Source organism: Populus trichocarpa, chromosome 19 (genome assembly GCF_000002775.5).
Source record: "Populus trichocarpa isolate Nisqually-1 chromosome 19, P.trichocarpa_v4.1, whole genome shotgun sequence".
NCBI lineage: Eukaryota > Viridiplantae > Streptophyta > Magnoliopsida > Malpighiales > Salicaceae > Populus > Populus trichocarpa.
Genome location: NC_037303.2, coordinates 1,209,828 through 1,233,360, shown reverse-complemented (window position 1 = coordinate 1,233,360; position 23,533 = coordinate 1,209,828). Strand labels below are relative to the sequence as shown.

General features: G+C 33.1%; 2 protein-coding genes and 1 long non-coding RNA gene across 6 annotated transcripts in view; 1 reads left to right on the top strand and 2 right to left on the bottom strand.

Annotated features, from left to right (window-relative positions):
* The window catches only part of LOC112323305 (uncharacterized), a 97,825-nt gene that overhangs the window by 17,197 nt on the left and 57,095 nt on the right, over positions 1–23,533 (bottom strand).
* Positions 1,886–11,909, top strand: LOC18108108 (probable LRR receptor-like serine/threonine-protein kinase At1g07650). 4 transcript variants are annotated; one of them, XM_052449466.1, is made up of 24 exons: positions 1,886–1,952; positions 3,935–4,094; positions 4,801–4,872; positions 4,969–5,037; positions 5,113–5,184; positions 5,286–5,357; positions 5,443–5,514; positions 5,638–5,709; positions 5,791–5,862; positions 5,949–6,020; positions 6,109–6,180; positions 6,373–6,444; positions 6,858–6,923; positions 7,601–7,657; positions 7,769–7,804; positions 7,912–7,946; positions 8,494–8,870; positions 8,948–9,143; positions 9,241–9,387; positions 9,720–9,838; positions 9,948–10,158; positions 10,290–10,530; positions 11,013–11,163; positions 11,254–11,909. In XM_052449466.1, exons 1-24 carry the CDS (start codon positions 1,892–1,894, stop codon positions 11,629–11,631), a joined length of 2,952 nt encoding a protein of 983 aa, XP_052305426.1. In that variant the 5' UTR covers positions 1,886–1,891; the 3' UTR covers positions 11,632–11,909. The 4 variants fall into 4 exon arrangements, with proteins under 4 accessions (XP_052305426.1, XP_024447312.2, XP_024447311.2 ...); XM_024591544.2 differs by lacking the exon at positions 1,886–1,952 and adding an exon at positions 3,477–3,615 and having other exon boundaries at positions 9,241–9,381; XM_024591543.2 differs by lacking the exon at positions 1,886–1,952 and adding an exon at positions 3,477–3,615.
* LOC112325332 (uncharacterized) lies at positions 10,247–19,537 on the bottom strand. Its single transcript, XR_008058192.1, has 3 exons — positions 18,980–19,537; positions 14,663–15,202; positions 10,247–10,561 (listed from the first exon to the last, which is right to left on the bottom strand). It is a non-coding gene; the product is annotated as an uncharacterized LOC112325332 (long non-coding RNA).

Here is a 23,533-nt window from a genome sequence, read left to right as displayed (position 1 = left end):
CATCTCTTCTCTGTATCTTTTATTTTAAAAATATAAACTTCATTGTAAAATTATTTCAGAAATAAATTTATTTTTATATATATACATTTTAATTAAATTTTTTTTTGGTTTTATTGTTTCTGTTTCCATTATCACGAGATAATAATCAAATCATGTTGATAGACAATCTTTTTAGGAAGCTACCTGTGTGAGGCTCGAACATGAAATTTTTATATAAAGAGAGTCTCTTTTCTCCGTTTCACACACAAATGAATACGTGAACGTAAAATTCTTCTTTCTTAGTTCGGATACTTCCTCTCCAATTTCCCTTGATATCCAGGGGATGTTTAGTAGTGTGGTTGTAATTGCTTTTCAAATAATTTTTTATATTAAAATACATGTTAATAATATTTTTTTATTTTTTAAAAATTATTTTTAATATCAGCACATCAAAACAATCCAAAACATACAAATTATATTAATTTTTAACAAAAAAAATTAAATTTTTTAAAAATATAATATTCATCGCATTCCCGAACGATTTATTATTATTATTATTGACCTACTAATCTTCCCGTTGACTAGACAAAAAATGGAAAGGCACAAGTCGTCTAGTACAGACAAAGTTGTACTTTTAAGTCTGTACTTATATATACATTTTATAATATTGACTCACGCTTTGGGGTAATAATAATTTTTATTTTAAATGTAAAAACAATAAAGCATGATTTTGGATGCATTGAATCTAGATTTAGAGCCACACCCAAAAATTTTAAATCCGGCTCCGCATAGACTTGGATCTGGTTGCGGTTCTTATATCTATTATTATATTATAATAATTTAAAAATATTAAAAAATATTAATTTAAATTAAAAAAAATTTTATTTTTATTTTTTAAAAAAGTATTTTTTAAACGTAAAAATAAACGTGCTTTAATAAGAAAATTCAACACAATCTAAAATTAACAAAAAATTATCATCACTCAACTTTTATACAATATAAACAAAATCACATCAATTTATTTGCTTTTTACAATATGAAAAAAAATCAATAAGAGAAAATAAAAAAATTTAAAGAGGAAAAAAATAAAATTGAAAATATCTTAAAAAAATTAAAGAGGAAACAAATTAGTTGTGAGTGTAGTGGGCGCTGCTCTGTTATGCGCTATTCATGATGCTATTGTAGAAAATACTTTAGTTGAAAATGATGATAATGCAAATACATTCCGTGCTTTTAACCTAAGTCAAATATTTTTACATTTGAAAAAAAAATATTATTGACCCGCTGTGGAGCAGAGGTCAATATGCTAACTGGTATATTATTACGTAATGATTATTTTTTAAAAATATATTGAGATAATATTTTTTTATTTTTTAAAATTGGTTTTTTATATCATCACATCAAAACAATACAAAAAAATATATAAAAAATTAACTTGAATTAAATAAAAAAATAAAAAATTTCAAAATTTTTTTAAAGCATTTTTAAAAGGTAAAAACAAACATGTTTTAATAAGAAAATTCAACTCAACTTCAAACAAAAAAATAAAATCATCACCTAATTTTTATACAGTAATATAAATTTATTTTCTTTATCATATAACAAAAAAAAATTAAATAAAAAAATCTAAAAAAAATTAAATAAAATTAAAAATATCTAACAACCCAATCAAATTCAATAATATTAGGTACGGCTGCCCGACATCACCTAATAGTGATGGCGTGCCTGGCTGAAAGCATAGAAGACAAGGTAAGAAAGACCCCACATGATGAAAGGTCGACTATAATAATGCATAAAGCTCTCTTCAGGCAGCCTAATAACTCTAAAAGTGGATTGCAGACCAAGGAAGATGGCTACTGCACTCTCTGATATTTTCAGAATCCCATCTAGCTTACTTGTGCTTATGTTACTAATGTTTTGCATGGAAGCAATTAACTTGGAGGCACAAGTTGGGAGCCTTGCTCCTGATGAAGGTACATGCATATTTTTAATTTGGTTCCTGCAAAATCCTCACTGCATCATACTCCTCGATAATACAGTCATCACTCCTCATTTAAAAAGAAAAGAAAAAGGGGGTATTTGTAACAATAATAAATATTACATTTCAAAATATTTTTTATTTAAAAATATATTTTTTATTTATTAAAAATTTAAAACAATTTGATGTAAATTAGATTGTCCATGGAGTTCTTAAAATCGCAGCAAAGAGCATTAGATTCATGTAAATTCTTTGATCCCAAACGGTCACATGAGCTATGTCAACTATAGTTGTCAAACGTGATCTAGGATATGAAAAGAAAATAAAAATTTTAGATTAATAAATATATTTTAAAAATAGCATAATTACAACAACTCTCGCAATAAATACATATAAATTTTTATTTTATTTTTTACATTGATATTAGAGCTGGATTCAATATAAAAAATACATACAAATTTCTATTTTATTTTTTACATTGATATTAGAGCTAGATTCAATATAAAAAATACATACAAATTTTTATTTTATTTTTTTACATTGATATTAGAGCTAATATTTTGGTCAAATATTATGGAGGACTAGAAAACCAACGTGCTAAATTTTCATCTCAGCATATTAAAAGCATAAGAAAACACACAGAATCTCATAGAGCCACCCAGGAATCCAACTTCGAAATGATATTCTTTAAGATATTTCATTTTGAGAAATTATTCAATGCAATTGGATTAATAAATATATTTTAAAAATAAAAAATAAAAAAATATTGTTTCTGAAAATATGTAATTTTTTCTTTGTATTTTCTATTTTAAAAATATAAAAATTCATTGTAAAATTATATTAGAGACAAATTTATTTTTATGTGGCTATTTTTTTAACTAAATATATTTTTAGTTTTTAGTTTTATTGTTATTGTTTCTATTATCATTACATAATAATTAAATATTATCTAATAAAAAACGTTGATATACCATCTTTTTAAGAAACAACGAGGGAGGCTGCATGGAATATGAAATCTTTATATACAATGAGTCTCTTTGATGGTTTTGTGGATTCAAAGAATTATATAGCCTATCTTTTGTCCCTTTTTGAACGTAAAATTCTTCTTTCTTATAGTGGGATACTTCCTCTCCAATTTCCCAATGATATTTATTATTATCAATCTTCCCGTTGACTAAGAGATAAAATGCAAGGGCACAAGTGGTCTCGTACAGACAATGGTATACTTGAAGAAGTGTGGGCTTATATATATATATATATATATATATTACGTTCTCATATTCACACGCAAATGATACTTCCTCTCCAATTTCCCAATGATATTCTTATTATTTTTTCACCTACCAATCTTCCCCGTTGACTAAGAGATAAAATGGAAGGGCACAAGTGGTCTCGTACAGACAATGGTACACACACACACACACACACACAGAAACACCCCACATCATCCTGAAAGGTCAACTATAATGATGCATAAAGCTCTCTCCAGGCAGCCTACTAACTCTTAATTAAAGTGGATTGCATACTAAGGAAGATGGCTACTGCACTCTCTGATATTTTGAGAGTCACATCTAGCGTACTTATGCTTATGCTACTAATGTTTTGCATGGGAGCAACTAACTTGGAGGCCCAAGTTGGGAGCCTTGCTCCTGATGAAGGTACATATATATATATTTTTAATTTGGTTCAGATGGGCAGATTCTTAATGTTTAGAGGAAGACATACACTTGTAATGCCTTCTTCTAGCAGGAGTTCTTTTATCTGCAAAATCCTCACTGCATCATACTCTTCGATAATGCAGTCATCAAATTTGATAATTGATTGTATTGCCGGATTCTGTAACTAGTAATGGCATCATGCATTGATTTTTTTACAGAATTCTGTGTTTTTTGCAAACATTTCTTGGCAAGGCATTGTAGAAGCCACCAACTAATCATCCCAGAATTAGAAGTTGAGAATTAATTTTGATTTATGCAGTGGAAACTCTACTTGAAGTAGCAACACAACTGGGCAAACAAGGCTGGAATCGCAATATGAAACTGTGCAATGATACAATTTTACCTCCAAAGCCAGATGCTGACAATAAAGTTGTTTGCAACTGCTCATTTCCTGGGGGTGTGTGCCGCGTTATTGCCATGTATATCTCTTCACTTACCACTCCATGCTTTTATTTTCAATTTTAATTTGAGGTCTGAAGGATTCTGATGGGGCCAGTTCAGGGAATGGAGGAATAGTTGTGCTGTATAAAGTTTCTTCAGAAACCCCATTTCGATAGTTGAATTTTATATCAAGAAATTCGGATAAATTCATTAGCAGTAAAATTATCTAAAAACAAGTATGATAAGGATCTCAAGGAAAACTTAATCATGCTGAAAATGTCGTGAATAGCAAAGAAAGGATCTCCAGCAAAGAAAATTGAGCAATTGTCAGAAGTTTAGGCTTAAGAGTTTGAAGAAAAGCTGAGTTTGTCGAAAAATAATATAAATCTTATTTTAAGATCTTATTTAATAATTTAAATTTTTGAACTAAAATGGTTATTTGACATAACAATATAGTTTTATGGGCCAAGTAATGATGAGTTCGAACTCTTATTATTCTATTTGATAAAAATCAAGTATAAAATTGTATGGATCTCTAATCTCGAGGTTTTCATTTTAGATGTGTGTTAGACAATGCTATAAATCTTTTAGCATAAGTCAAAAATTTGGTTTTCTATTCCATTGGCTGTTGTAGTTATGTCATGTATTTTCCTGACATATGATTGTTGATTTGCAATGGTTGAAAGTTTTGAATTCTTACCTTGTATTGAGGAATTGATGGGTCCCAGTGTTCTTGCAATGCAGATATCTCAAAAGGCAAGATCTTGATGGCAGTCTCCCAAAAGCTATCGAGAAACTACCACAACTTAAACATCTGTAAGCAGTGCTTCAAATTACTACATTTCTACAGATTGAGTACCGTGAATTTGCATCGTATGATTCGATTTTATTAGAACTCTATCTGCTCTGCAGAGATCTCTGGGCCAACTACCTGAGTGGCAATATACCATCTGAATGGGCTAATACCAAGCTGGAAATATTGTAAGAAAATACTGCTTTCATGTTTTCTAGCCAAGGAATTGCTTACTCATAATTAATAGATTGTATAAACAACAGGTCTATCGGCGTGAATAACTTGACAGGAAAAATTCCTAGCTCTCTGGGAAGGATTACCACACTTAGATCCTTGTATGCATTTTTCTACTAGTCAATTTCTTGTCTTTTTTATTTTATTTAAAGCTGTTCAATTGTCTAGTCAGGAGTAATCCTGAGAGATGGCATTTATGCAGGAACGTTCAGAACAATATGTTTTCTGGAACTGTTCCCCCTGAGCTTGGAGGCCTGGTTAACCTGGAGAATCTGTCAGTTCATTCAACCTTTTGTATTAGAAATCAAGTCCTAACTGATTATTGAATGCTAAGTGTTTTTCTCCTTTTGTGATTGCAGAACTCTCAGTGCCAATTATCTCACTGGAGAGTTACCCCCGGCTTTCACTAATCTTACCGGATTGAAGGAACTGTAGGTTCTCATTTCACATGGTTATTGTGTATCATACTCATTAGTTGCAGCATTTGATATTACAGATGCATCTCTTTACTCTCAAAGTTTCTTGATTCTGTGTTTTCCGTTCTGCGAAAGCAGAAGGCTTAGCAGCAATAACTTCACTGGAGGAATACCTGATTTTATTCAGAGCTGGAAACAACTTGATACATTGTACGTGCTAGTTTCTACCACAAGCTCCGAATCTCATCACTGAAGCAGAACCCTAATCCCCCTTTAATTTTGTATTAACAGAGAGATCCAAGCTGGTGGTTTCACTGGACCCATTCCTTCAAGCATCTCTCACTTGACTAATCTAACTGATCTGTAAGATATTTGTTTTAAATTTATGGTCTCAGTTACAACTTTAATCCTGAACATCTCACATTTATATGTTGCCTAATATTGAGCAGAAAAATAAGTAACTTACTCGGAGATGGTTCAGAGTTTCCCCACCTAGAATCTATAAAAGGCATTAAGTATCTGTGAGTTATTCTTGCAGCTGATACTCTCATATTTAATTTACAACACAGCATATATATTTAGCGTACATGAAATTAATGTATATTGCAGGCTGTTGAGCAACTGCAACTTGTCAGGAAATTTTCCCAAATATTTGACCGGAATGGCACAGCTGAAAATTTTGTAATTTTCTCTATCCCTTGTATATCATCCATTCTGTCATTCATCTACATGAAGATTGAAGTGTGAATCTCATGGATACTTAGAGCTGCTGTCTTTAGATTGCAGCTACATTATTATTTGTAAATAACTTTCAAAATGCATTATGAACCATGGTCTTTACCCTTTTTTTTTCCCCCTTCTTTTCGAAAACAGGGATCTCAGTTTCAACAGATTAAATGGTTCACTTCCAACAAATTATGATGGCCTAAAAAGCTTGGAGAAAATGTAAGTATACTATATTATATTACCTTCTGAAATTAATGTTTGCCATATGAAAGCATAATTATTAAACCTAAACCAGTCAGACAACTAGTCCAAGAAAATCCAGGACTCGGAGCATGACCAGGGCCAAGATTCTAGTTGAACCATACAAGACATTGAACTGTCAAACCTATTCAACCTGGCCAAACCCTGTCCAAAACTGATCGGGTCAATATCTTATGAAAAGAATGGAACAAAATTAATTTTTTTAATAAAAATGTTGACCAGAGCTGATCCGATAGCTCAATCCTTTTTTCAAGTTTTTCTCATGGTAGAGTACAGAAATTATGATGATAAACTTGTCCTCCAGACAGTCTTTTACAATGATAGCCTTGGACAAATGTTCAACCAAATGACAATTTTTACTTTCTGCATAGGTATCTTACAAGGAACATGCTTACAGGGCCCATCCCAGATTGGATCGACAAAAGAGATACTCGCTAGTATGTTAGTTTTTTTCTTAATTTCTGTATATAAATTATGATTTTTGAGATTTTTGTTCGTAATATATTTTCTTTTTACTCAATTAGAATTATTGAATATTTTATCCATTAACTCTCCCCTGGAAGACAGAAATGATCAACTTCAGTTCGCCTTTATTGTAACATTCTCAACCCAAAAGCTTAATCATGAACTTCAGGTTTCCCTTATCCTATAACAGATGCGTGTCTGTAGGTTTAATAATATGTCCTAGTCTTTGAAGAACTATACTGATGAGAAGCTGAAAATCAGATTATCCTTCCCAGTTTCCAGATAGTTTTCAGTACAGCTGTGCATGAATGATCAAACTATCTCCAAGGTTTCATTTAGTTATTGTCCTAAGATAGAAGGGACAAATACAATAGGGACAAAAATGTATTTGGTTATAGTGACGAAGATGAAGATATAAAAATAAATTTGTCTCTGAGATAGTTTTGGAATGAATTTTTTTCTGTTAAAATAAAAAAAAAATGTGAGATAGCAGCACTTCTGTCTATTCATCTCTTCTGCCTTGAGATAGCAACCAAAAGCTAACCAATTGCAATATCTTCCAAGTGTCTGGCTATAACATTTGCATGCAATTTTCTAAAAAATTCAGAAATACTGGCTGAATGTTTAAGGAAGCTATCTTTGTGTGCAGCGAAATCGATCTTTCTTACAACAATTTTACTTCGGAAGCAAAATGTAGAGAAACACTGTAAGATTGATTTCATTTTCCTTGCCTTGCCTTTGATTTTGAAAGTCTGCTTCTTTTTACATCACCGTCCACTTCATAACCTACAAAACTTAACTCTTCCTGTCTTGCCAGAAATCTGTTCAAAAGTACTTGGGGAGGGAACTATTCGTAAGCTTCTACTTTGATAAATATCTAAAACATAGATCATTTTATTTTCTTCTTCTCTGTCATTTCTTTTAAATAAGCTGATGATTCTATCTGGCCAATCTTTCCAGGAAACCTGTTGAGTGCCTGAGTGCTTGTTCTGAAGGTACTCTTAAATTTGTAAAGCTATCCGCTTTTACATTTCACCTGGAAGTAGACAGAAAAATGATGCAGGAACAACCTGTCAGCCTAGACTATATATTTATTTCTATATTCGTTGGATCATAGCATCTCAGTCATAAACTCAATGGTCCTTTTGCGTGTGGCTACCCCATCATGCATCCGACCACTAGGATTTCCATCCCAAGAGGAAGATGATGCTCTGCATCATCCTCCTCTGGAAAGAAATCGAATCTAAGACCTTCAACTGGTGTAGGAATAAACAACCTATTGATCCCAAAAGCCTAGACAAATGTTAACGGACAAACTTATTCCTATATTCACTAGATAATGTCCTATTATGTGGGCATTTACATCGTGGGTCGCACCACGATTTCCACTCTAGGAGGAAAAGGATGCTCCTGCATCACAAAATCTTAATTGTTTCTGTTCTGTTTGTTTCGATTTAGCAGACGGTCTGATCCTAACATTTCTTGTGTTATAATCTGTTTAATCATATCGGTGGCCATGAACATTTTTATTTCTATGTGTAGAGCGATATTCAGTGCACATAAATTGTGGGGGACCAGAAGCCACCATTGGAAACACCATCTACGAAGCAGATAATGAGCCAGGAGGTGCAGCAAAATATGCGTCCAAAAGAGAGGATTGGCAAACAAGTACCACAGGACATATCTGGGATGTTCCTGCTTCCTTGGATAGCTACATAGCACAAAACAAGTCCATGCTCAGAATGGACAACTCTGTATTGTACACAAATGCACGCCTCACTCCTTTGTCTCTCACATACCACGTTCCCTGTCTGGTAAATGGGAATTACAAAATCAAGCTGCACTTTGCAGAGATAGTAATCAGGGATAACAGATCCTACTACAGTCTAGGAAGACGGATATTTGATGTTTATATTCAGGTATTTATTAATTAAAAGATCATAGATTCATTCCTTATGCAATTGGAGACAGCATAATTGAACAATTGTTCTCGCAGGACATTGTTGTGTTGAAGGATTTTGATACGGCGAAGGCAGCGGGAGGGGTGGATAAGGTATACATTCATAATTATACAGCACCTGTAACCAATGGAGCTTTAGAGATCCGCCTTCATTGGGCCGGGAAAGGAACAACAATGTCTCCCAAAAAAGGAATATATGGTCCTCTAATATCAGCCATTGATGTGGAATCTGGTAGGTTGACATATAATGGAATGACATAGTAATGAAGGAATAATTAGTACTGTGATCTGACAATACTTGCTCTTGCTGCAATTCTATTTCTGCCTAGACTTCAAGCCACCTGATAAAGGCAGGAGGAAGAGATTCATTGTCGCTGGAGCTGTGGTTTTGCCATTATTCCTCATTCTCATACTTCTATCCACTCTTTGGTGGAAAGGTTATTTGGGAGGAAGGAAATCGAGGGATCGAGGTACAGGTGATACATTTATTTGATTTTGCGAATTCTAGTGAGGAATCCAGTCACTAAAATAACACGGCAATAAGCAATTTTCTGCATCTTATTTGCTGTATGTCTATCCATGAATGCATATATTTGTCAAAGAATTATCTCAATCCAAAGGTTTAAACTGCTTGGCGAAGCTAAAGGAATGGTTTTATATTACTCCCTAGCAATGGTTTTTTCAATGGGAATTATCAATCTCAATGCTGTTTACTTGTAGGACTGCAAAAACCATCTGTGTTCTTCCTTTGATGAATCATTCATGCAGAACAACTAACATATACATATCCTCTTTGTTCCTTGGGTAGAACTTGTTGGGTTAGATCTGCTTACTGGTATCTTCACCTTCAGACAAATCAAAGCCGCAACGAATGACTTTGATCCAGCGAACAAACTTGGAGAAGGTGGTTTTGGCTGCGTCTACAAAGTATAGTACAGATTTTTGTTTTCGTCTAGCTATTTATCCACTATATTATTTATTTTCTCTTATCAAATCAGCAACTTATTTTCTTTGTCTAAAATTATTCTCATTGCAGGGAGTACTATCAGATGGCACTCAGATTGCGGTTAAGCAGCTTTCGGCGAAATCAAAACAGGGGAATCGCGAGTTTGTGAACGAAATAGGCATGATTTCTGCTTTGCAACACCCAAATCTTGTTAGATTGTATGGATGTTGCATTGAGGGGAAGCAATTGTTGCTGGTATATGAATACATGGAAAACAATAGCCTTGCGCATGTTTTGTTCGGTAGGCCTCTGATCACTTCCCCATAGTATCTTATATAAAGTAATGGGAAAGAAAACAAGTTCTTTGAATGGAATATAGATAGAATTAGTGTTGAAGAAATTGATGGGTTGATTTATGCATGATGATTACAGGGACAAAGGAAATCAAGGCAACGAAGCTAGACTGGCGTACAAGGCAGAGGATATGTGTAAGTATAGCGAAAGGTCTGGTTTTCCTGCATGAGGAGTCGACACTCAAAATTGTTCATAGAGACATAAAAGGTACCAATATCCTTCTTGACAAGGACATGAACGCCAAGATATCTGATTTTGGAATGGCCAAGCTTGATGACGAGGACAACACCCACATCGACACCAGAGTTGCTGGAACAATGTGAGTTTCTGATATTAACACATGAAAAATCCTGAAAAGAAGACATTAACAAACTGTAAGGAAAACACACAAGTATTGTCATTTATCTAAGATAGCTTTTAGTCTTAAACAGTATGATGCTGTAACTGGGCTCAAGTGCCGATGGAAGGGGTTAGCTTCAAAATATGTGGTAGGCAGGCATCTAGGGTTCAAATCACACACCGCAGGGTTCTCATGGATCAGGGTTTCCCCATCTATGGCTGTGTTCCTCTAAGACTAACCCTTGGAGAGGTTTTAGTGAATATGCATTATATGGTTACTAGATAGGGTAAGTTATGCCCTATCTAGTAACCATATAATGGTAAACGAATATACTATTCACATTATCATCCAGGGTTCGAAATCCTATCAAAAACAAAAACAAACTATAGACATTTAGCATTTTTTACATGTTTTAGAGAAGCAAACTAGTAAAATGTCTCTGAGTTATTCTTTCTGTGCAGGGGATACATGGCACCGGAATATGCATTATATGGTTACTTAACTTACAAGGCAGATGTATACAGCTTTGGTGTTGTAGCATTGGAAATTGTTTCTGGGATGAACAACGTCAAATTTAGGAGGGATGAAAATTTTGTATGCCTTCTGGATAGGGTAAGTTATGCCCATTTAATCTCTTAATTGTCTGTTCATGTTTACTCTTAGTCAGCTATATATCTAGGTTTTTGTTTTTGGTTATTTCAGGTTCTATATTTACAAAAAAATGGGGACATAATGGAGATGGTTGATCCAAGATTGGGGTCTGAATTCAACAAGAAAGAAGTGGTTAGAATGATCAATGTAGCCCTGCTATGCACAAATCAGTCTCCAGCACTTAGACCTACAATGTCTACAGTAGTGAGCATGCTTGAAGGAAAAACTGATGTCGAGGAACTCGTCATGGTTCCAAGCACATTGGTTGATCCATCAGGGTATGCTACGGCCTCACATAACAAGTTTGCTCAATCTTCTGTCAATGGAAGTTTAAGTGAATCTCAGTCCCTCGTGAAGTCATCAGAGGGACCATGGACTGCTTCTTCCTCTTCATCAGCCCAGGATCTTTATCCAATTAGTAAAAGCTGATGCCACGAACCACAAATTTTTTATCATGAAAAATCATGAATAAGAAACAGATTAAAACTAAACAGTCACAAAAGTACTTTTTATAGTTAGTGTTTCCTGGTATGAATCGTTACTCATTAATCAATACTTATTATAGTTAGTGTATATCCTATAGTGAACGGAGTGATTATATGTAATATTGATTTTATTTATGCAAAAATATATATTTTTATTTATAATAATAATTATTTAAGTTTGATTGATGAATATAGAGTAAATATAAAATTTTAAAACATAAATATTTTGTAAATAAAATTATAAAGTAGTTATAATTACGAGTATTTATATCTATTGTATTAAAATATTGTTTCTAAATATTTATAGTCAGAGTTGTAAAAACTGATATATATTATGTTATTTTTTTTATAAAATAAATGTTTTCCAGTAAAGAAATTGAAAACTATTTCTTTAGAGAAAGAAATAAGATTGGAATATGCTAACAAAATAACAAAAGTATTGGCAGACACTATAATAATCTTCAAATAAATTCCGTAAAAGAACTAATAAATACTTCGATTAAAATATTATCTCAAGAAGTTAGTTTTATATAAATTTAAAAGATTGAAATTTATATGCCATGAAGCTGGATCCTTTACTAAAATGTACGTACAATATTTAAAAATAAATAAATCTTATGCATTACATCGATCTAATTGATTGCTTGTCTTGTGTCAAATATAATTCATTCTCATTCGAATATTAGAGGAAAATTAAAAAACATGGTGGTTTTAATATGTGTTTATTTGATAGTGTGGTTATGGTTGTTTTTTAAAGTGTTTTTTGTATCGAAATGCATCAAAATAATATATATTTTTTATTTTTTAAAATCAACGCATTAAAACGATTCAAAACATATAAAAAAATTAACTTTTAACAAAAAAAAAATTAAACTTTTATAAAACATGATTTGCACCGCTTTTCTAAACGGTGTCTATAGCTCAGAACCTATGCAATCTCTCATATTTTATAATTATATACACTAGAGCCGTGTATTTTTTTTTTATCTCATCAAATTGGTTTTTACTCGATTTGATTATTGTAGGTCAAATTAAAAGCAGATTACTTCTATTCTATTAAAAGAGGACAAGATTTAAAGATAAGGGACCAAAATGAAAAACAAGATTTCAACATTGATGCTATAAGTTAACTCTTGCCCCCCAACTTTTCAACTGGTATTTTTTCAGTTATTATAATTTTTAAAATTGCATTTTTGATCTAGAATATTATTTGTTTTTTTATTTTTCAGTTTTTAATTTGAGATAGAAAAGAGAGTAGCTGATTCTATAAAAGAGGGAGAAAATCATCTTGGTTCCATCACTTGGATTCCATAAATCTAGTGCTATTGTTCTGTTTTTTTGTTTTTTCTTCTTTTACTAATAGTGATTGGTTTTATACAGCCTTGTTTTCTGCAACGTTCCTGCACAGTGACCATGATACCCTGCTACAAATCCAAACTCTGCGGTAGCGACATCAAGTTGGCTTTCAATACTTGTTAACTAGGTTGTCTTTTATATTGTAATCGTGGATTTGTTTTAAAATATATTAAAATAATATTATTTTTATTTTTTAAAATTTATTTTTAATATTACAACATCAAAAAAAATTATAAAAATTAAATTAAAGAAAAAAATAAATTTTATAAAATTCATGGTTGGACCGCGAAGACAAATATTCTTTAAAAAATTATGTTTTGAGATTGTTTGCATTTAGAATGCTTTTCAAGATGATTTTCAATAACTTTTTCTAGCCATGTTCTTTAAAAAATTATGTTTTGAGATTGTTTGTAGTTGAAATGCTTTTCAAGATGCTTTTCTATAATTTTTTCTAGCTTGTACCCCATCAAATGTTTCCTAACCTTTTTTCATTGGATAACTATATTTATAGCTTACAGCTCTATGAATTATTTTCTTGTGAAATTTTTTTAGTTTTTCCATGTGAGATAACTATATATATCCATAAAAAACATGGAATGATTCTTTAACTTTGTCGCACCCGACATCGTGGCGGCCTTAAATTTTTAAAATCTTTGGAAAGAACGGATTTCTGGCATCCTATTCTTTGATGGTGAATGATCTTGTTTAAGGAGTCGCCACCTAGTATTATGGTCACTAGAAACCCTAACTAGTCAACAGAGATTTTATGGTTCGGGACTGGTTATGTAAAAGGAAAGATATTATCACCCCTTAAACATTCTGCCTGAGGCAGACTGCATTGCTGGTTTTGTCTTAAATTGCTAAATGTTTATTAGTTTATGCTATGATGGTTTGCGTGTAATATTCCTGACTCTAGCGCCAGTGAATATTTAACTATGGATACTTCCAACTCTGGCGTTGGTAAATATTACGTAGCTATAAAATAAATTTAAATCAGTATTTTTTATTCCTGACTCTGGCGTCAGTGAATAAACAAAATAAATTTATTTTTACACATACATAATTTTTATTTTTATGTAGCTAAATAAAATAAAATAAATAAAATTAAAATAAAATAAAATAAAATAAATTTACATTAGTATTTTTATTCCTGACTCTGGCGTCAGTGAATAAACCAATAAATTTACTTTATTTTATTTTATTTTTGCATGCATATTTTTTATTTTTATGTAATTTAAATAAAATACAATGAAATAAATTTGAATCAATATTTTTATTCTGACTCTGGCGTCAATGAATAAAAACAATAAATTCTTATTTATTTTTTTATTTATACATACACACATCTTTGTTTTTTTTATTTTTTTTAATTTTTTATTTTTTTGGGGGTTGGGCCCAGCTCAGCCCATGTGGGCTGGGCTGGACCCAGCCAGCCCAGCCCGGTCACTGGCCCAAGCCAGTGACCCGGCTGGGCAAAAATCAAAGAAAGCACGCGTGAAGTGATTTCACGCGTGCATGAACAGAATAGAGGAATTAAGTTAGAATGTGTGAATTGAAATTCAAAGTAAACAGTAACCGGGGAATTAAAATGAAAAGCGGGGAAAGAGAAGCTTACTTACCTGGTAGCTATGAAGATGAAAACGTGATGAAAGATTCGTCGGCTAAGCTCCTTTCTCTTCCCTTCTCCTTTGTTCTTGCTTTTCTCTGATTGGTTTCTTCCTGCCTGTCCCTGTTCTGTGTTTATTTCATTCTCCTGTGGCCTTCTATATAGTCTCTCTGTTCTTGCTCTTTTGTTTTTTGGTTTCTGTGAATTTGTGCTCTGAAGACGAAGGCGAAGCTGGGGTACGTTGGCTTTTTCTCTAGTTTTTCTTCCCCTGTTTCTGTTTCGTTTGCCTTTTTTTCTCAGTTCTCCTCTGTGTATTATTTCTTTGCTCTGGGTTTTTGCCTCTGTTTTTGCTCTGAGTTTTCCCGTCTGGTTTTTTTTTTTTTTTTTTTCGGTTGATTTTTCGGTCCCTTTTATAGAGACCCAGCTGCTTGCCTCTAACCAGTCCTGCCTTTACAGGACTGTTATCTTCTCCGACGAGATCGTGGGCGAGAGACGTGGCCCACGATCGGATTTGTTGCAGATTATCAACTCCCCTGCTGAATCGGGAGCTCCCCTGTTGAAGCGGGATGGAGAAGACGCACGGCTGTTAGCAACGGTGCCGTTTCGGTAAAAAAATGAGAATTTTCAATTTGACCCCTGCCTCTGGAATTTAACAATTTGATCCCAACAATCTTTTAATTTTACCCTTGGATTAATTTCAATTAAGTCCCTGAATTTATTTAATTAATTAAATCAAAGTTTAATTAAGTCCTCAAACTCATTAATTCTTCAATTAAACTCTTAATTTCATTAATTAAAATAATCTAAATTTTAATTAAATCAATTCTCCAATTAAGCTATTGATTTAATTAATTAAACTAGTCAAGAGTTTAATTAAATCTTTAAACTTCCAATCATGTTGCTCTTAACTCAAATTTTAATTCATTCTTCAATTATTTTATTTTTACTTGTTTTTCATCATTTTTTAGAAAATAAAAATAATAAAAATAAAAAGATCAAAAATTGAGTTATGACAATATATATATTCTCTATTCACATGTACGTATATAGACTACATACACATGCACATGTAGTTTCTTAACTCTCCCATCAGAGATAGCTATATATAGCCAACATCTAAAAAAAATGTTTCTTAACTATTTTATGTAAGATATTAAAACCTCAAATATATATATATATTTTTTTCTAGGTTAATTCGAGTCAACTCGTGTGACCCAAGACTCAACTCCTTGACCGGATTAACCCCGAGCCAAGTTTCGTAACTATGGTTTTACCATGACAACCAAGGATTGTTGCCAAAAATATTTTCCCTCCAACTTGGCATTTCAAAGCTTGGGATATGAGTAAATCCAAAATTTATTATGAAAATATATTGATAAAGACCGGATCAATGAAAATTAAATACAATACACAAAAAGAAATTAAACCCAATTTCTTAACCATTCAACAGCCCAAATACTCAGCATTTATCGTCCCTAGAATGGCCTAAAGGACCAAATTCCTTCCCAAAATTATAGTATAAACTAAAAAAAAGAGGTTTTAATGTAGTGTTTTTATTGTTAATTACTGTTGATCCTCTCACATATCAACGTGGATTTCAATAGTGATTTTTTTTTGAAAATTTTCAATTTGATATGTTGTTACCTATTTTTAAGTCCCCACACCAAAAAAAAAAAAAAAATCAAAAAATCAAAAACATTGTCGGAAGAAAACCAAAAAATATGTAACAGTGAGAAGAGGACATAAAGGCGCCCAAAAAATAGCTAAAGATTGGTTGAGGAAGTTTAAAAATACAACGATTAAAATTTAACAATATATTTTTAACTGATGAAGGCTCTATTGACAAAGAAAATTCAATTTGAGGAAGAAAAATTTAAAATTGGATGTTTAAGAAACCAATTAGATTTTGTTTAAGGTCTAATTGAATTTATGGAGGGTTTAATTACAAAATAAAATGATTTTTTAAAGTCAATTTAGGCTTTAATTAGAAGAAATTAAAGTTTAGGGGTCGAATCACAACTTTTAAGATTTAATTTGGTCAAATCAAGGGCTTAATTGCATAAATATTGAAGATTGATGGACAATTAGGGACTTGATTGAAGAAATCCAAAACCAAGAACCAAACTGGAAAAAACGCTAATAAAGCGGCTGAAATTGATCGAATTAGGGGATAAATTGAAGAAATTGAAAGTTTGTTGAACAATTAAGGGTTAAAATGCACAAATTCAAAACCAAGAACTAAAGTGAAAAAGACAGCTAACTTCAGAGCTGGCATTTGAATTTGGCAAGGATGCAATTAAATTGATTCTTAAAACCAAAATCTCAATTAAGGACTAGATTGAACAAATAAAAAATTAAGGACTGATTTGGAAATAAAGACTTTTTGGCACCATTTTCTTTTAAATAAAACAACACGTTTTGTACAAAATGATATCGTTTCATTCACTGTTATAAAACACGAAACGTTGCTGTTTTGAAGGCACTGTTTGCCATCTTCTTCCTCTGGACGCGCTACAGGCAAGGGAAGAAGGTTTTTTCCCCTCCTTTACAACGCCTCTCTCTCTCTCTCTCTCTCTCTCTCTCTCTCCCATTTTCCTAAAAAACCCGACACAATGCACACCCCCTCGTGGCCTACCACCATGATGAAAGGGGCAAAGGAGACAAGCCTTGCGGGCGGCTACCCAGTGGCCACCCAGCCACATTACTCGTTCGACGTGACTGGACAGGGTTAGGGTGGCTCTCTCCTCCTTTCCCCCTTATAAATACCCCCTCACCAAGAGGTGAGAAGGGGGACGAAAAAGAAACATGAAAAAACAGAAGAAAAATCAAAGGATGAAAAGGGATGAAAAAAAGAAAGAAAAGGAAGAAAATAGGGGATGAAAAGTGGAGAGAAACATAAATGAAGAAAAGGATGAGGACAAATGAATAGGAAAAAAAGAGAAAACACAGCAGAGAAGAGAAGAAAGAGAAAAAGAAAACACATATAGAAGAAGACGAAGAACCACCGGCTAGTGAAGCAGCTCCCCAATGCACAATCACCTCGTTTGGAAGAAGAACAACCAGCACCACTGTCAACACCATCGTGAGCCCGACCACTAGGTCAGTTTCCCCCCTCCCCTCCCCTCCCATCCTCATCCTTTTTCTCCTTCTGTTGCTCCATTGTTTGCTTGAACAGTGGAGAGTTTCTCCACCGTTTACTAGGCCGGACCAGTTCCGGCCTAGACTAAAATGGCTAGACCGGGTTCGGCCCAATCCAATTAAAAAAAAAGATATGTTGGGCTGACATCGGCCCACCCCATGTTTTGGGCTGATATTAGCCCAATTCTTTTGGGCCAACCTTAACCTAGTTTCTTTTTGGGCTGACCTCAGCCTAATTGATTTTGGGCTGAAACTCGACCCAACCAGGATGGGCTCAGCCCACATAATTAGGCTGGGGCCATCCCAATATATATTATTATATAATTATAATAATATATAATATAATATTATTTATTAACTAAAAAAACAAACAAAAAAATTTCAAAAAATTCTTTCCAAAAATTTGTGATTTTCTCACGGATTTTTCTACCATTTTTGATTAATATTGGTTTATATATTTATACTTGTCACACTCAACATCATGGCGGCTGTAAAAATATTCTGAAAAAAAACAGATTTATGACATCTTGTTCTTTTGTATGGAAATGTCTTGTTTAAAGAGTCACTACTTAATATTATGTTCACAAGGAATCCTAACTGGTCAGCAGAAATTCTATAGTACGATTCTGGTTACGTAAAAAGGAAGATATTACCACCTCTTAAACGTCTTATCTGAGACAAGTTGCATTTCTAGTTCTGTCTTAAATTGCTAAAAGTTTGTTGGTTTATGCTACGATGGTTTGGTTGAAATATTCTTGACTCTAGTGTTAGTGAATATTTGACTACGGATAATTCAAACTCTAGTGTTGATAAATATTACGTAATAAAAAATAACAATGAATGGTGTTCCTGCCTCTGACGTCAGTGAATAAACCAATAAAATAAATTTAAATTTATGCATGCATATTTTTTTATTTTTAGAAAAATATATCATATATCGGATTTGTATTTCACAGTAAAAATCCACAGATTAATTATATAATGAAGTGCTTTAAATAAAAAAATATGAGAGACTTACAAATAAATTCAAAAGCATCCACAAATATTTTTGGATTTTTATTTATTTTATTTTTTTATTTTGGCTGTGCTGAATTATTCACGTATGCGTGTAACAGTAACAAGCTAATTATATTACCTTTGCACAGTTACAAATGAAACTGAATTTGCAAAGCGGGGAGAAGGAAGGACTTACCTGGTTTTGCAGAGACTTCGCGCGACTCGGCAGACGCTGGGCGAAGCTCCTGTCTTCAAGCTTCCTTCCTGCTCCTTGCTCTTTTTTTTTTCTGTTGTTCTGTTTCTCCCTCTCTTCCTCCTGCTCGTCGTCTCCTCCCCTGTTTTCCTTTGCGTCTGTCTGTTCGGGTGGAGGGGGGAAGTTGGTGCAACCGGAGTCGCGGCTAGCACTGGTCTGGAAGAAGATGATGATGAAGGTGTAGTGTCTGGCCAAAATTTCCTCTCCACTTCTGTTTCGTTCCTCCTGTGTTATCCGTTTTTTTCCCCCTGTTTTTCTCTCGGTCTTCTCCCTTTTTCTCTGTCTCTCCTCCCGATCGTCGTCTTCTCTCCTCTCTGTTCTCTTGAATCTCTCTATTCTTTCTCGGTCCCTTCCTTTCTTTTGTTTTTCCTCCCTCTGTTCGTGACCTTTTCTGGCTTTTATAAAGCCAGAGGATGGCCTCTGTTGACGTTCATGTGTTCGTGCCTCACGATCGTGAGGCACGAACGCCTTAAAGAAACAGGGGACTGTTCAACGTGGCCTCTTAAAAAAGATAATGGGCAGCTGAGGAGACGTTCATGGGAGACGTGGTTCAGAACGGTTTTGGTTTCCTGTTGAATCGGTCCCTGGTCTGGAGAAGGTGATGAACAGTGGTTCAAAACGGCGCCGTTTGTATCTTGGAAATGGCTATTTTTCACTTTGGTCCCTAAACGTTTTAAACTTAACAATTGGGATCTTAATCAGTAACAATCAATTTGTTATTGTGCCCTTGGATTAAATTCAATTGAATCCCTGAGTTATAGTGCCATTTACACAACAATCCTGGGTTTCTGGACTATTCAATTTGATCCTTGGACTATAATTTCCTGCCATTTTGCCTTAAATCAGCTTCAAACTTTGTTGTTTCTTCAATTAAACTTCTGATGTCTTTAATTAATCAAATCAAATTTTAATTAAGTCAGTAAACTTATTAATTCTACAATTAAGCTCCTGATTTCATTAATTAAATTAATCTAAATTTTAATTAAATTCTCAAACTTATTAATTCTTTAATTTCTAACCAATTGACTCTTAAATTTGATAATTTCATCCCTGAACTTCGAATTTGTGTTGTCTTAACCCCATTTTCAACTATATTTATTTTTTTATTATTTATTCAAAAATTGGGTTATGACAATACTGTAAAGATACAAATTCAGTATTAAAATAGCCATTTTTTTTCCAAAATGTTGAAAGAATATATATATAAAAACAAAAAAGAAAATAATTTGTTTTCATGCATACAAACAATTCTCTCAAAAAATAAAAAATTCATATCATACTTTCATATAAATTTTTTTAAAAAAGTATGTATTAACATTCATTTTGAACTTTAATAACCAGTTTATTAAAACCATGAGAATTAAGCCCATATCTCAAAAACAAAAAAAATATATTTTGTTTTCCTATAATATCAAGGATTACAAACTTATATGTAAGACATATTCCCAATATTAAATAAAAGGTAGTTCTTTTTTGTTGACGTTAGAATAGTTATGTTTTTACCTGATAAGATAAGGATCTCCTTATTGAGGAGGATTTTGCTTAAACCGTAGACAAACCAACAATTAGAAAACATGACAATAACTTAGTTTATATATATCAGATAATTAAATGATGCATCTTACCTTAGGTAAGACGTATTAGGGGTGTTAATACCTTCCCTTTACACAACCAGTTCCTGTGCCCGATCTCTAAGATCAGTTAGGGTTCCTAGTAACCAAAATATTAGGTGGCGACTCTCATTCCCCTTTTCCACTGATAAAAGACAAGAATGCCCTTTCCATTTCACCACAAGACACCATGAATTCCAAGAGGACGATCGTTGTAACACCGCACACGTGCAACATGATCTTTAAAATTTTATTTTACACAATTGAACCCTTTTAAGTGCAAATTAGAACCCAATCACACACTTGTTTTAGGGAGGGTTGAATTGGAAGACAAAGGACTAAAGTGAAAAAAATGAGTAAAATAGGTGGCATCTTTAAAATTGGTTTTCATAGTTCATTTTAATCCCCCATATTTTTTTAGTTATTAGGTAATTGGTTCCTCTAATCATCAAGAATTTAATTTTAGTACCAAATTTCATTTCTCTTCTTTTTTTTTCGCTTCTTTTGGTGGAGGAGAGAAGGGGTCGCCAGATTCCAGTGTAGGGAAAGAGAGTTGTTGTTGGAGATGATTTCAATCACCAAAACTGTGAACCCCGAGGAAAAATAAAGGTTGCTTAGATTGCAAACTAACTACATGAGAAATAAAAGTGAAGAAATTCATGCATATGGTTAAATAAAAATGGGAATTCATAAATTTTTGGATATAAGTTTCTGGATGAAATATTTCAAGATATTATAAATCAACCCGAAAATGTTAAGGGTTGGATTAAATTAAAGAAAATAAACTAAACTAAAAGTTATGAGGTGAAATTATAAGAAATGAAAAGAGGTATAACTTAATTATAAGAAGAAAAAAAAGATGTGGGGGCCTAAACGCAAATAAGAAAAATTATAGACCATAAATACTTCTATTCTCACGAAAAATCTATAGCAATCGTAAGGGAAAAAAAGAGGGAGTTTTGTATCCATTCTTGCAAAATCAAGATATAAACACCAAAATTTCAAGAACCCATCCAAGATTAAAAGTTTATAGATGGAATAAACACTTGTGGCCAAGGGATTAACAAGGAAATTGAATAAAAAGAGAAGATGGAGGGCTGGCTGTCATTAGATAAGAAAGGAGGGAGTTGAAAATCTTCAACTGGTTGAAGATCAAAACCTTAATTCGTACCGAGTAAAGTGTTCTAAACATGATCTTATAAGTCATTTCAAATTCAATAATGAATTGATGTCTTGATGTGAATTATAGATTATGGTTCTTATACTGGAATTGGGGGAAAAGTATTTGTTGTTAAAATTAAGTTAATTCATGTTTGGTTGTGATTGGGGACGTGAAACCATGATAATTTACCTAGAAAATGTAGTTTGTGAAAGTTATGTGTGAAGGGAAGGGGGGGTGACGAATCTGGACAGACTCATCTCCTGACTTTCAGTAAGATTTCAGATAGGAGGATGAGGGAATTAGAACTAGGTTCCCTATAGAAATTGTAGTTTTAAATGTTATCTAACTAAGAAAATTGGTTTTGCTCAATTTGGAGCTGTAGAACTCCAGTTATAGGTTATCAACAGAGACTGGGTCAGGACAGACCCTGTAGAGCAGTAAGTCTGATTTTTTGATGAGCAATTATGATTGTCTTAGGTGTAGAACTGGGTTCTCCTTCCTTTAGAGGACTTGTAGCCTTATGTCTTAGCTTTCCAAAGAGACCATCTTGCTTGAAACGAAGTTTTATAACTCTAGATATAGTTAAAAATCTGAGGAGAGGTCAGACAACAACGATTCAAAAACAAGATGGGGGAAAAGTATTTGTTGTTAAAATTAAGTTAATTCATGTTTGGTTGTGATTGGGGACGTGAAACCATGATAATTTACCTAGAAAATGTAGTTTGTGAAAGTTATGTGTGAAGGGAAGGGGGGGTGACGAATCTGGACAGACTCATCTCCTGACTTTTAGTAAGATTTCAGATAGGAGGATGAGGGAATTAGAACTAGGTTCCCTATAGAAATTGTAGTTTTGAATGTTATCTAACTAAGAAAATTGGTTTTGCTCAATTTGAAGCTGTAGAACTCCAGTTATAGGTTATCAACAGAGACTGGGTCAGGACAGACCCTGTAGAGCAGTAAGTCTGATTTTTTGATGAGCAATTATGATTGTTTTAGGTGTAGAACTGGGTTCTCCTTCCTTTAGAGGACTTGTAGCCTTATGTCTTAGCTTTCCAAAGAGACCATCTTGCTTGAAACGAAGTTCTATAACTCTAGATATAGTTAAAAATCTGAGGAGAGGTCAGACAACAACGATTCAAAAACAAGACAATAACAGTTAGACAATAATAGTCCAAATGTTTATTGATAAGTGATTTTGACTATCTTAGAGGCAGAAGTGAGTTCTCCTTCCTTCAGAGAACTTGTAGCCTCGTGTCTTAGCTTTTCAACGTGACCAATCTTGCTTGAAACAGAGTTCTATAACTCTAGATATAGTTAAAAATCTAAGGAGAGGTCAGACAGTAACAGTTCGAGGTTTAAACAGTAACAATTTAAATATAAAGAAAAGAATGATAACCATGGTTGGACAAAGAATGATGATTTAAATAGATGAAATGAGAGAACATACAATATAAAGAAAGGAATAATTGAAAGAAATACTTGTATTGGTTGTTAATATGGTTATTATGAAATATATCCTTGAATAAGGATCACTTATGAGATTATGCCTGTGATTACCAAGAGGGACCACGGGCGTTGTGTAGCGGCAGCAACAGGGGAGCACGAATAGAGCTTCTACTGCAGGTAGGTGATCCGCACCTATACTTTCTAGTTAAATTCTATGATGTAATATGTTATTGATGTGAGATGTGAATTACTGAACGTTGGATATTAGGAGAAAGGAGG

Bases quoted from the DNA above. Each gene is read 5' to 3' on its own strand.
- LOC18108108 (XM_024591543.2), top strand. From the start codon at position 3,492: ATGGCTACTGCACTCTCTGATATTTTGAGAGTCACATCTAGCGTACTT. The intron at 5,358-5,442 runs GTCAGTTCATTC...TTGTGATTGCAG, and splicing joins CTGGTTAACCTGGAGAATCT to AACTCTCAGTGCCAATTATC. The intron at 9,144-9,240 runs GTAGGTTGACAT...ATTTCTGCCTAG, and splicing joins AGCCATTGATGTGGAATCTG to ACTTCAAGCCACCTGATAAA.